This window comes from Rhagoletis zephyria, unplaced genomic scaffold (genome assembly GCF_001687245.7).
Source record: "Rhagoletis zephyria isolate East Lansing unplaced genomic scaffold, Rhagoletis_zephyria_1.1 Rzeph_scaffold_00426, whole genome shotgun sequence".
NCBI classification, from domain to species: Eukaryota; Metazoa; Arthropoda; class Insecta; order Diptera; family Tephritidae; genus Rhagoletis; species Rhagoletis zephyria.
Window position 1 is genome coordinate 1,403 of NW_016157510.1, and position 13,421 is coordinate 14,823.

The 13,421-nt window shown below is 39.3% G+C and overlaps 1 protein-coding gene across 2 annotated transcripts in view; it reads left to right on the forward strand.

Annotated features, from left to right (window-relative positions):
- The first annotated feature begins 309 nt into the window (after window positions 1–309).
- Window positions 310–13,421, forward strand: part of tio (zinc finger domain-containing protein tiptop) — a 19,126-nt gene continuing 6,014 nt past the window's right edge. The window contains exons 1-2 of one of the 2 annotated variants that reach the window (XR_001846964.1): window positions 310–655; window positions 6,175–9,790. Coding sequence is in view for 1 of the 2 variants with exons in the window: in XM_017611566.1 (XP_017467055.1) it covers window positions 600–655; window positions 6,175–9,739 (3,621 nt within the window). In the remaining variant the exon portion in view is untranslated. Of the gene's footprint in view, window positions 656–6,174; window positions 9,940–13,421 lie in introns of those variants that run through there. The other variant, XM_017611566.1, reaches the window with a different exon arrangement.

Here is a 13,421-nt window from a genome sequence, read left to right on the forward strand (position 1 = left end):
TAGTGCCAAGTGGCAAGTGCTAATACAGGAAGAAATCTAAAAAAAAATAAAACAAAAACAAAAACAATCAACGAAGAAAAAACAAATTAATCGCTGTTTCCGTGGACACTGATAAATCAGTCAAACAAGAATGCGACAAGTGCCTAGTGCCAAGTGGCAAGTGCTAATACAGGAAGAAATCTAAAAAAAAATAAAAAAAAAAGAGTGTCGTGTCGCGTTGAATTCAAAGAAAAGCGAAGAAACACTCCTCCGCATATACATACATATGTANCAAGTGGCAAGTGCTAATACAGGAAGAAATCTAAAAAAAAATAAAAAAAAGAGTGTCGTGTCGCGTTGAATTCAAAGAAAAGCGAAGAAACACTCCTCCGCATATACATACATATGTTGCAGCTGAGGTGAACACCTCGAAAATCAATTGAACTGCAAGCAGATATAGGCCACACCGAAAATTCGCGTGCATTGAAAATGTTTTGCGTGTGTGTTTGTGTCTTTTGTAGAGTTTGAAGACTGTGGAATATTATATTGCCAAGTGTTTGCTGGTAGTATTTCGATTAGATTTTTTTTTTTGCCTTAAAAATCAAATAGGCAGCTAAGAAATGATGTTGCACGAGGCGGTTATGCTGGAAATTTACAGGCAGGCGCTCACGGCAAGGTGATTACAAATTTTTTTACTTTAAGCTAAGATAGATAGTATGTACCTATATTATGTACATTAGGGTGCATCACCAAAAAAAAAAAAAGTATTACGGTTTTTCTACCGGAACCACAAAATTTATTATATTTTAAGAGTTGCGCCAAAATATTTTGGAAAAGCTCGGAACCGATTAAAAAATCTCATAATTTTGCCATTCGTTGATAAAATTTTTTAACATTTTTTATGCAGGCCATGTAAGCTTAAACTCTCATATGAGGCCATGAGCGCAGAAGTGGCCTGACTCACAATTTTTTTTTGTTTTTGTAGCTAACTTCTTAAAATTGTTTCAAATGTAACAAATTTTATAGTAAAGGTCGCTTAGTTCTTAATTTCATGATACGCTAGGTAGCCTCGTATCTTAAAATTTGGGAATAACAGCCCCATTCAGAGTCGTTGAGTGATTACTTAAGGTGTCCCTCAGTAACGATTTGGAAAAAAAATCCCTCTCAGAGTCAGTTAATCATTCGTTAAGGGTATTTAATGAACATTAAAGTTAAGTAAACAAAAACCTTTACTTAACTTTTTAACGAATGATTTTGAAATTTTTTGTTTGTTTTCAATAAATTTCAATTTCGATAACGTTGCTGTAACAGAGGCAATGCTCACTGGGCCCTTCAAGAGATCCGAAGTTCAATCCTCGGCAACGACTTTTTTTAATACAATTTTTTTTCATGTTTTATTTCTTAACAAATTCATATTTTTTATTTAATTTAACGTTTGGAAACTTTTTTGATTCATCTTTTTTTTACTCTTCAAGTTTCTCAAAATTTTAATTTTTCCTGTTTTAAAAAAATATTTTTTCATATCGTTTAGTTTTTAGTAAACTTATTGCTAAACGATAAATATAATAACACTAGTAGTGCATCTTTCAATTAGTTATTCGAAATACAGAAAAGGGCTTTCAAGATAGTTGCCGAAATATAAAGACTTTTGTCTCTCGAAAGACTGAGGTGAGTTAAAAGACAGATGCCAGAATTGGCCTGTTATTGTGGTCTTGTTTGTCTTTTAGCAAACAATTTAATTAAACTAAAAAAAAAAAATTGTTTTCTTTTTAAAGCAATAAAATCTACACACCAAAAGAAAATTAAATCAAAAAAGCTAAAAAATTCAATACAGACAGTTCATAAAATTAAATAAGAAAAAATAAATAAATAAATAAAAAAGAAAAAGAAAATTTTCCTGCCTTAGGACTCGAACTCGGAAATTTCGAATGGCACGCCAGTACTCTGCTCACTCAGCCATTGCGTCTGTTGAGCCGATGCGCGCAAAATGATATAAATACTTATTTTTGTATTTTATTTCAAACTGAACGAAAAAAGTGAGTGATGCCACAAAAATTAAGGGCCGCAACTGGGGCCATACTTAAATTTTTTCATACTTTTTAACTCTGAGAGGAAACAGATTGAACGATCATTAGTTAAGCGCCCGTTGCAGCTAATTTAAGGAACGTTTCTGAGTGCGGCTGTAAGAGACTTTTATTTTAAGATTTATCATATTTAGAATATTTAGACAAAAAAAAAATGTGTGGGTTAGGAAACGTCTGCTGTCACGGCCTCATATCATATGAAGTGATTTTTTTTCGAAGGAAATTTATAAAACTAATTTTATCTATAAAAAAAAACTCGATTGTTGGAGGTAAATATTTTTTGCAAATATTTTTTAGGCGGAAGCCTCAAAATATAAAAGATTTTTTAATACGGATGGAAAAACAATACCGTTTTTTTTTTTTTTGTATGGACACTCCCTAATGTACATAATTATATTATAGTTGCATGCATAGAGTCTTATTTCACAAGTTTTTCATTATTTAAATGAAATATTTACCTTAAATTCTATCACACATTAAACTTTTCTCTACTAAGTATGTATGTATATAAATTTGCTCAATGCGGTTGTCATTTTATCTCATTCGATTCGAGATGGGTAATGAAGCGTTCACGAATGCCGTGAGTTGGGCACTAGTTTTTATATCAGCAAGACTCTTCTACGATCATTATTCCAATATCAGAGTTTTTATGAAGAATTGCAGTGAGACCCAGCGATCTATTGTCCTCTCTAATTACACTTCACAGTACTCCTTCTACACCTAAATTACTCACAAAGCTTAGCAGCATTTTCTGGGGAAGGGCGTACATGTGCTCAAGCTGTAGCCACATCGAGCCGAAAGCTGACGTTTTTTACAGACGGCATCACAAAAGTCGCTTGATCACATGTATCTCCAGTGTATACAGATTCGCTCTTAGTCTACAGTGTTTCTCCTTTTCGCGGCTAATTAGGCTTCGGAATTTCTTCTTGTTATACCCACATAGTAAAGTCTTTGCCGGGCGCAGTCCTAGCGCGCTATACATATATGTATGTCAGTTTAGATCCCTTCATGCATTCCTCTTCCTACTCCCAGGAAAGGCTTGGGCCACTTGGAGTAATATCTGCTGCCTCTCTTGCGAGGCAGTTCGTCCAGATCCAGAGTGGCATCTCTAAAAATCCGCCAGAAAAATTTCTCTATGTTTCTAGACGATATGACCCTTTTTCCCCAAATCCCTCGCTATCAAAGCTTAGTAAAGTTATTTTGGCGACCTGCTCTTTGGTTATTTGAAGGGTCTCAATTGCTTCCTGTTTTGCGTAAATATGCCAGTCGTTGTAGCTTTGGGAGCCATTGGGTCTCCTGCATAAAAAGTTAGCTTAAGCTCGAACTCAATTTTCGCACCAAAGAAGCGAGCTCAAGCTCGAGAATTTGTACTGAAACTGAAGTCGGAGCTTTAAGCTCACTTTTTCTACATGAGTCCCAAATTTTACTATTTGTTCTCCTATCAAAGTTTATAGCCATTTAGTTCTTGGCACTGCATCCCCAAAACTCTGTTGCCAGATGCCTATACTCCGTTACAGCATTCGTTGCCTTGTAAGTAGTCGCATGCATATATTTCCTCGGCAGAAGTTTGGTGTCTCCGAGTAGCCTAAGATTCTTTATTTCTCTGGCGGAGCTGATCACGTTCGTTTCCAGTTGTATCTGGTTTAATGTTAAGCCCTAACTTGATACACCACCAGAGAGTGCTCACAAACTTTCCTCTCACAATAATGGCTATGTCATATCCACAACCTTGGTAAATGGACGCTATTCTAAGAGAGAAGCTGAATGACTTCAGCCACGACTAAGCTCTACATAATATGATTCAGATAACAGGCTGCAAATTCCTCTTCTCTAGGGCCCTGCGAACGCCAGAGTGTAACGTGGTTCAGTTTTCGGCTCATACGGGGCTGTATCCGTAGACCTTTCAGCCCTTTATGCATGCTAATACATGGTGTAATTTTCAGAATGCCAAATTTCATATTGTTGTGATTTATCGTCTCAATTACTTTCAACACAAAGGAGGTTAAACTGACTTGAATGATTTTGCTTGCGAATAATCGGAATGAAGATTACGTGCGCTCTCTCCACATTTGTGCCACATATGCTTCCGCAAGTCTGCTTCTCAGCCTTGTTGGATCCTTTTAGAAGTTAAACGAGCCCAGAGCATATCTGACTAAATCCTGGATGAATATATTTTAAGCCAACTTCAAGTCAGACGGTCGAAGCCTTGTCTAACGCTTAAGCGCTAATCGATACGCAAACTTTTCGTGGTCAAAATTCTCAAAATGATTGGCAGTGTGGCCTTAAATTATGCACCTCTGCTATTTTTTTAAAGATATTTAGCATAGTCATTTCTAAAATCCCACTGCTGATCAGATGTTCTTTATCTTCTCATTTGGCGATTTTAGCCGAGTTCAACAAAGCACGCCAGTCGTTCCTTTTCTCTGCCAAGGAAGCCAAGTCCTTCTCAACTTGGTCTTACCATCGCAGTGGGGTCCTCACTCATTCTCTGCTAGCACCAGCGGGTTCCGAGTTAAATACTATAAAAAAAAACAATTCCCTCTAATGAAATCAATCATACAAAATTTTCAGCGGTATGACGCTTAAAAGGAAATGGAAAGTAAGCGTTTTTATGTAGTAGTCGGTCTTGCGCGGCGGTGGTTGGTTTTGAAGAATGATAGTATACTTTTCATAAAAAGCCATCACATATAGACACCAAGCAGTGAGTTACGGGCTGAAAGCATTCCGAAACAAAAGATCTCTATTTGGTTTCCCGCTGATAGGTTTAAGCCTAATAACATAGTAGACATAGGTGGGGATAGATGAGAAAAGATACTATCGCAGTACTCTCACCTGCTTGGAGGAGGTTAGCTATAAAGATACTTAAAGGACTCATTATTTCAGAGAAACACGCAGTACTATTCAAATAATATGCCCGAGCCCATTTTCAAGTGTCCAGCTTTAGCCTTTACTTACAATTTAGTATTCTTAAACAGAGGCTCACAGTAATGTTGGGTGCTCTCATCTCTTCTCTAGGTAGTTGCTTGATATATTTATGTACACCATATATGATCTGACTCAATGTTATCTAAACCTGATGACTAAATGTTTAGCTAACAACGATCTAATCGTCAATCCTAGTAAAGTAATACAGGTCTTAGATACTAGGAAATTCAAGATCTCCAAATCAACTCTTGACTCGTTTGGAGGTGTTCACCAGGAGCTTGCCGACGAGATAAAGTTTCTAGATAAGAGAATGTCGTGGAAATGTGGCATTGAAGAAGGGCTGGGTAAGACATTACTGGCCTTATATTGCTGTAGATGAAGTTTTGTTAAGAAATGGGTCCTTTCATCCAACTCAAGTTCCGTGGATTTGTGAGACCATAGTTGGAGCGAAGCTCTCGTCTGGTAGATTTCGTTAGGTAGTGTACTAAGACTACTGGCAGCTACTATATGCACAATGGCCTGACTTCTCACACTCTGGCGCTCAACACCATGTCTATTTACATGCCAGTTAAAATAGCCACAGCACGGCTTGCAATCAGGCTCAAGGAAACCGTATGAGGCCCAGAATTTAGACACTCTCTTGAGAGTTTTGCTCTACAGCCGTTCCCTCAAAGGATTATTTGGTGGGACGACGATGCTGGGGAAGGGCATCAATCAAAATTTTCGCAGATGGATCGAAAATTGGTGGTAGGGCTGGTAGTAGAATTTCTTGCGATGAACTCTTCATGAATATTAAATTTAAGTTTCCAGGCTGCTTCAGCGTTTTTCAGCTGCTACTCATTAATTAAAGAAGCAGTAGACACATTAATAAAAGTTTCAATAAGAGATAGCCAAGTGGCAAATAAAGCTCTGAGTTCGCTGACGTCGGTCTCAAAATTGGTTTGGATGCACCTCTTGATCGCGTCAGCTCAGCAGGTCGATTGCAAGGCTCACTGTGGATAGGGTACGGTCCAGGGAGCCCATATTTCTGCATATACCCGGGTCCTTGCTGTTTGTATAAGCTATTTTATAAACGCCTCACTTTGTTCAAAAAAATTCCCTTTCAAGAAAACTTCAATATTGTATGTAGCACTTCAAATTATTGCAATCTTTATCTAATAAAATTATTCTATTTTTCCCATTGCAGTGAGTTGACCAGCCCGCGCTGTCAATCCCGAGAATCGAATGTTTCTGCAGCAGCAATGGAGGGCAGATGCCCCTCGAATGGCTCACACTGCTCTGGCAATGAGCGAACTACGACGCCAGCAGCCACCTCGCTTTCCAGCACACCACCTGCAGGACTACCGCTGTCGGCCACGCTAGCACCGGCTGCTGCAGCTGCCTTGTTGCCACCACAGTCTGCTGCTATGGCTGCATACTTCAATGCAGCTGCAGCAGCAGCAGCACAACAAAATCACTTGCTGCTGACCAATCCACTAGCGGCCGCGGCCTCCTTGGTACAACAAGCAACACGAACGCATACGCCAACTACAAATCGCACGCCACCCTCACCACAAACAGACGCCACAAATGATGAACCAGTGCTGGACTTTAGCACGAAACGCCGACGGGATTCTGAGCATGAAAGTGACGACGATGAGGCCGATGATAAGATGGAGGACGATGACAACTGCGGATCGGGCAGTGGCACAGATGCAGCAGTCGATGTGAATAGTCCGCTTGATTTGTCGGTCGGACGTAAACGTGAAGCTACCGATGAGGAGGCACAACACATGCCAATACGGAAAACATTACGCACCACGCACGACTATAAAGCGCTGCCACCTGTTGCCAGTAATTGGGTGCCAACTATTAATCCATATCTAGCCGCAGTGGCGGCGGCTAGTTTATCACCCAAATCGCCACTCTCGCCACTGGAGTGGAGCGGAAAGCACAAACTTTTGCCAAATGAAGCTACCAAAGCACTAGAGAAAATGACTGAAATGACAAGACTCGGCTCGGCGACAGATAGTGCCGAGCTACCACCGCATCGACAAATAAGCGCGACAGCCAACAATGCGGGAAACTCCGGCGGCGGCGGCGGCGGTGGTGGTGGTGGTGGACGGCACAGTGCATGGCAGTCGCATTGGCTGAATAAGGGGGCGGACGCTGTGAGAGATGTCTTCAAATGTGTTTGGTGTAAGCAAAGTTTTCCCACACTGGCCTCATTAACAGCACACATGAAGGAGACGCAACACTGTGGTGTTAGCATGCCTCCAACGGGCGCTAGTTGTGCACCAAGTAATAGCAGCGGTGGCGGCGGCGGCGGCAGCGGCTGCAATCAGACAACTCAATCGACACATCACTTACGTCACTCCGCTAATACCAACACATCGCTCGCCGCCACATCCGCCACAACGGCTGCAGCGACCACTTCGTCCACGTCCAATAAATCTGATCTCAATTTGTTAATCAAAGAAACGATGCCATTGCCACGCAAGCTAGTGCGTGGCCAAGATGTCTGGCTCGGCAAAGGTGCAGAGCAAACGCGCGAAATACTGAAGTGCATGTGGTGCGGCCAGAGTTTTCGCTCGCTAGCCGAAATGACATCGCACATGCAGGAGACACAACACTACACGAACATAATATCCCAGGAGCAGATCATTTCATGGAAGTCGACGGACGATAAAAACTCGAACAGCGGCAGCGGCTCCAACTCGAATGGCGCATCATCAACATCACCTGTCGTGATATCGCCACCGTCTGCCGGCATGGTTCATCCAGCGGCGGGCGCTGTTATTTCTAGCCCCAACAACACAACGTCGGCTACTGTAAGCGCTGTGCTAACATGCAAGGTGTGCGATCAGGCCTTTCCATCGCTCAAGGAACTAAGCAATCACATGATGAAGAATGCACACTACAAGGAGCACATGATGCGTGCAATCGGCGGCAGCGGCGCTGGCGGTGGTGGTTGTGGTGGAGAGCATACGACGAGCGCGTCAGCAACGCCGTCCGCACGGCGTGGACGACAAATGCGTGAAAAACGTAAAAAGTCGTTACCAGTGCGTAAGCTACTGGAGTTGGAACGCGCGCAACAAGACTACAAAAATAATAGTTTGGATCCGGCTTTGAAGCCGTTACGTGACTTTGCCGCCACAACTAAGATCACATGCGAAAAATGTGGCGAGAAAATCGAGACAGCGCTATTCGTTGATCACATCAGGCAGTGTCTGGGCGGAATGTTGATGGTGCCCGCGCGCAATCGCAACAACGACGTCTTGAAGCCGACATTCAATCCGATGAGCTGCTTGGAACAGCTCACCAGTCCACAGACCCCGACTAGTCATAGTGATGGCCGCAAAACAGCCGACAGCAATGTGTCACACGCATCAACACGCCCGGAAATAATTTGCCCGCTACCCAAGGAAGGCGAAAAGGCGAGTAATTCTACACCATCAGTACTCAATGCCATCGAACAGCTGATCGAGAAGAGTTTCGATACACGCATGCGCAACAGCAGCTCCTACTCATCGAACGGTAATGGCAGTCAACGCAGCACACCACTAGGCTCGAGTATATTGAAGCGTCTAGGCATTGATGATTGCGTGGACTATACCAAACCGCTCATAGATCCACAAACCATGCACTTTATGCGCTCATACTCGAGCTTCTCGGCGCGTGACCGCAGCGCTAGCGAGTCCAGTTCGATTTCCGAACGCTGCAATAGTCGCATTGAATCGTTTACACCCGAACGTAGTGTGCAGGAACGCGTACGACAGTCCACACCACGTCTAACGCCAGAAAAGTTCAACACAACAGAAACAATAACAAACGCTGACGTGCACGCTGAGCTCATCAATATGAATATAAAAACAGAGCCTTCGGAAACGTCTAACGAACCGCAAGAGCTAACCATTAATGGCAGTAAAGATGCCGCCGATGCTGTGTCACCACAGAAAATCTCCGTGAAAAAGGAATTCAATATGATTGATAGCCAAGAAGATGAACGACAGCAATCAAGCGATTCGCTTCACTATAAGCCACAAGCGGAGACGCCCGGCTCGCGTGCTACCAGCCCCAGCGCAAGCGACGAACGCTCAATTACGCCCAAATCCACATCATCCTTGGCTGAGAAGCGATTTGCGCCAGCTGGTAGTAGCCTCACAGCACTCTCTTCAATGTTCGACAATCTAAACAATATGAGCTCGAATGCAGTTAGTGCACAGTCGCACGCTGCAGACACTTTGATTGGTGTTGGCGAAACCAACAATAATAACAACAACAACACAAATAAGAAGCCGAATGCCAATCCATTGGCTGCACTTCAGAAACTCTGCGAAACTACAGAGAAGCCGGCAACAAAGTCACGCAGCAATGCCGTCAATGGCATCAATCATAACACCCAGCTAACTGGCAACATGATGGCCTTCAGCTGGGCTTGCAATGATGCGGTGCAGAATTCGAATGCCGAATCTATGATCAAGTGTTCGCAATGTGATGCAGTCTTCAGCTCAAAGGGTGCTTATCGTCATCACTTCTCGAAGATGCATTACATGAAGGACGACGTAGGCGAAGTGAATGCCATTAAATCACCAACGCTGGCGTGCTCACCGAAATCGGCAGCCACATCGCCGAAGAGCGCCTCAAAGAGTCCATTGGGTGCGGGCGGCAACATGGCTGCGCCAATCATTAATCCATACAGCGAAAGCTCACAATCAAAGTTCCTCAAATACACCGAGTTAGCCAAGCAATTGTCATCGAAGAATGCATAAGCGATGTGTTGTATATAGTTTCCTAATTAAGTGCTAAGCCCTAAACTATTGGTAAGTTAAAATTATAAGCGCATTGAAAGTTCAGAAAGATATAATTTTATTTTTTGAAAAATTTCGTCAATTTATAAGTATGTTGTTTAAGAAATAAACCCTTTTCTTATTCGCAAAGTTCCTTGTTCATTAGCCTAGTTCAGTTTTTATTAAAGACCTTCGATTTTTCAAATCTAAAAATTTTTCGGTTCTCTATAGTAAATATACAATTTCATGCTAATCGGTAAATAGTTTCCACGCGCGATGCGTCGTGACTTATTTGTACTAGGCTTTCCTCGTTATGTTCCTAGAAAAAACCAAGTTAAAGGTTCCTAAAGAGAAATTGATCAGATTTTCGTAAAACAAGTAATTTTTAAGCAAAAATAAAACCGACTCAATTCTCGTATAAATATTTTAGAGTAGTGCTAATTTCTTCATGATCCAATGATCGAATCTAAACCAAATTAGTATAGGACCACCTCTGACGAATTGATAACCTCCTCCTTTTTTGAAGTCCGTTAAAAAATATCACAAAATGCTTTAACTTATCCACCTATCTCAGAGTAATTTGTATAGCATAAAAACCATGGAAAATGAACCAACACCAGCATAAATATCTGTTTATGCATCAGATACCATAGGTTCACAAAAAAGATTTTTTTCAAAAAAAGACTAAAACGGCATTCAAATTTCCAGAACTTATTTAGTGAGTAGGGATATGTGCTAAATTTTTTGGATGCCCTTTAAATTTTAGTTAAATAATTAACTTAAAAATATCAAAAACTGAATACGGCAAAGTGTGCTAACCCCAAATAAATTTCATAGTCCTTCAAAGGATCTTCCGAGCACTCGCTCTAAAACTTAAGGACATAGACTTCAATGAATCTCGGTACTCAGCTCGGACGAAGGCATTTGAGTATCGATTCTGCATTCGTTTGTTTATATATTTAAGTTATTTTTACAGATGAAAAACGAAAAAAAAACTAGCAATCCATCGACTTTTTCATCAGATCATTGGCAAGTAATATTCAATCAGACTTACAGATCTTGAATACTGCGAGCACTGACTCTCTTTTTAACTAAATTTTTAAGATTCCTGCTTGAAATCCTTTTTGAAAAATATCAAACTTTAACTTAAAGTAGCGGAAAAAGGCAGCCATAGGCGTAAGTTTATAGTCCACGATCCAAAATAGATCCGTTTGAAAAAATATTGCCCGACAAGTAAACAAAATTACGGTTATTTATTTGAAAGTTTTTCTAAAAGCAAATATCCCAATAGGCCTCATTACAAATTCAAACGAATAAAATATCAAAAGCAAATCAGGAAAACGAGGTTTAGTACATCCATTCGGTTTTCATGTCTGCTGGTTTCATTTTAAGTTTGTGCCATGAAGAACATAAATGTAGCCATTGAATTCGTAAAAAGGAAAAAAATAAAACTGCCACAATAATCCATATTTATTAATTTATAGCAGTGCATCGAATTATTGAAATTGATCAATGTTTATTGAGTTATCGAAATTTATCGAGACGCAGAAACTGAGTTGTCGAAATAGTTATCGAGATTTTTATATATTAGATGATATTTATTGAATAACAAATATTCATCAAAATTTATAGAGTTGTCGAGGTTTATCGAGTTAATGAAATTTACGGAGGTTTCGTGATTATATCGAGTTCTTTAAATGATCAAATTTTTGGAATTTTCAAAGTATGTCGGTGTGGTTATCAAAACTTCTAGAATTTTAAAATTTGTCCATTTAAATGCGATTGCTTTATAAAAGAGACAACCATTTTGAAATATGGGTGTTTTTAATCTCTACAAAATAATTTATGCAACCTCTCATACGCTGTTTTACATTAGCTTGATACGGGGTTTTGTACTTTAGGCGCCGATATTTAAAGAAAGATATAAAAATTTTTAGCCACGTTTCAATTCCACTGCAGGAGACTTTCTTTTGAGTATTTTTGTGCCTTAAAACTTAATCGACATTCCCAGTTCCAAAAATAAATTCTTATGCAAGAAGCAAAAACAATTAAAAATTATTCGATTTCTACCTATATATTTCATTTTTCTATTCGGTCATACGCGCAAATTCCCCACAGTGACTCAAACAAAAGACCACATGTGGTTTTTTTTTTTGATATCCGTAATGTTTTTAGAGCTAAATTATTTTTTTTCAATAAAAATACCGTCCAAGCTTTAACAAAAACCATATAAATCACAGTTTCGAACTTTATACAAAAATTAGAAACATTCAACAAATTTTCATCAAAACTTCAACTTTTTTATCTGACTCTTGAGCATGCAGTTTCATAGCCCACACAATTTTTGTCTAATGAAATGCATGTTTCAAATGGCTAAAAAATCCCGTTGATTTTTCAGAATTTTTGTATTCGTGGTTTTTGCACTTTTTTCCATATACATAGGCATGAATTTCTTATGAAATAAAATGCGGGAGACCGTTGGCAACAAAATTTCAAAAAATCAATACCATTTTTATGGAAATTTCATTTGTTATATAAAAAACAAGCCACAAAAGCAGTCTCCGAAAAAAAAATTCTCAAAAATTAACGCGATGTTTTAGGGGTTTTTTAGGACTTCATTAGACTAAAATTGTACGGGCTATAAAAGTATATACCCAAAAATGTTCTAAAGATGCAGATTAAAAATTTTAAATTTTTTTATTTTAATTTTTTGAATTTCTCCTAAATTTTGTATTTGTATAAAGTTTGAAACTGTGATTTATATGTTTTTGGTTAAAACGGTATTTTTATAGCAAAATAACAAAAACAAAAATTAGATCGAAAAACATTACGAATATAAAAAAAAAAACCAACACGTGGCCATTTGTTTGAGTCACTGTAAGTTAAAAATAGTTACAGAAAATCAACATTGTGGTATTTGATTTGTTGGGAGTTGTGTTTTAGCTTGGAAAACGCGAAAAATCGTATACAATTTTTTTTTAACATGTCCTTGAAGAAAATGAGCTAGAAAGGTTTGTATTTTCTCTCCTGTAATATTTGAAAAACTGAACTTTGCAATTTTTCCCTCCAGTTATACGTTTTCTACCACTCATTATTTTATTATATGCTCTCACTTTAAATCTGGGTTATCAATATTTTTTCTTCAGAAAACCCATTTTTTTAGCATTTCGGAAAAGGCATTTATTCATCAATAAAACTATGGTTTGCAATTACCGACGGTAGAAGCAGTTTTTGAAGCGCTAACTTCTTGTCCATAGTGTAGATGGTGTGATTTCTACAGTTTTGTTGCCTTAAAGTTTCATATGTGTAAGTTTTTAAAGAATGATACAACTAAAGAAAAAAGTATAGATGGGGGAAATATAGAGCGATAAATAGGTTTCCTTTGATGGCTAGTCCAAACTTCGATACCTATAAATTTATCTGTGTGCAAATGTATGTATGTATGCATGTACGTATGCATATGCATGTATGCGCGTGTCTCTGAAAGCATTGCTCGTGGGAAAAGAAGCTTATCAAGCAAAGCCTTGGGTAGAGAGATAAATATTTAAAAATTGATTTGTGATCGGATGTAGTTGAGCGCCATATACCCACACGCACACAATCAAAGGCAAGGTCGCAAAGCAATACCAATACTAATTGGCAACGGTCAAAACTTTTTTTTTTT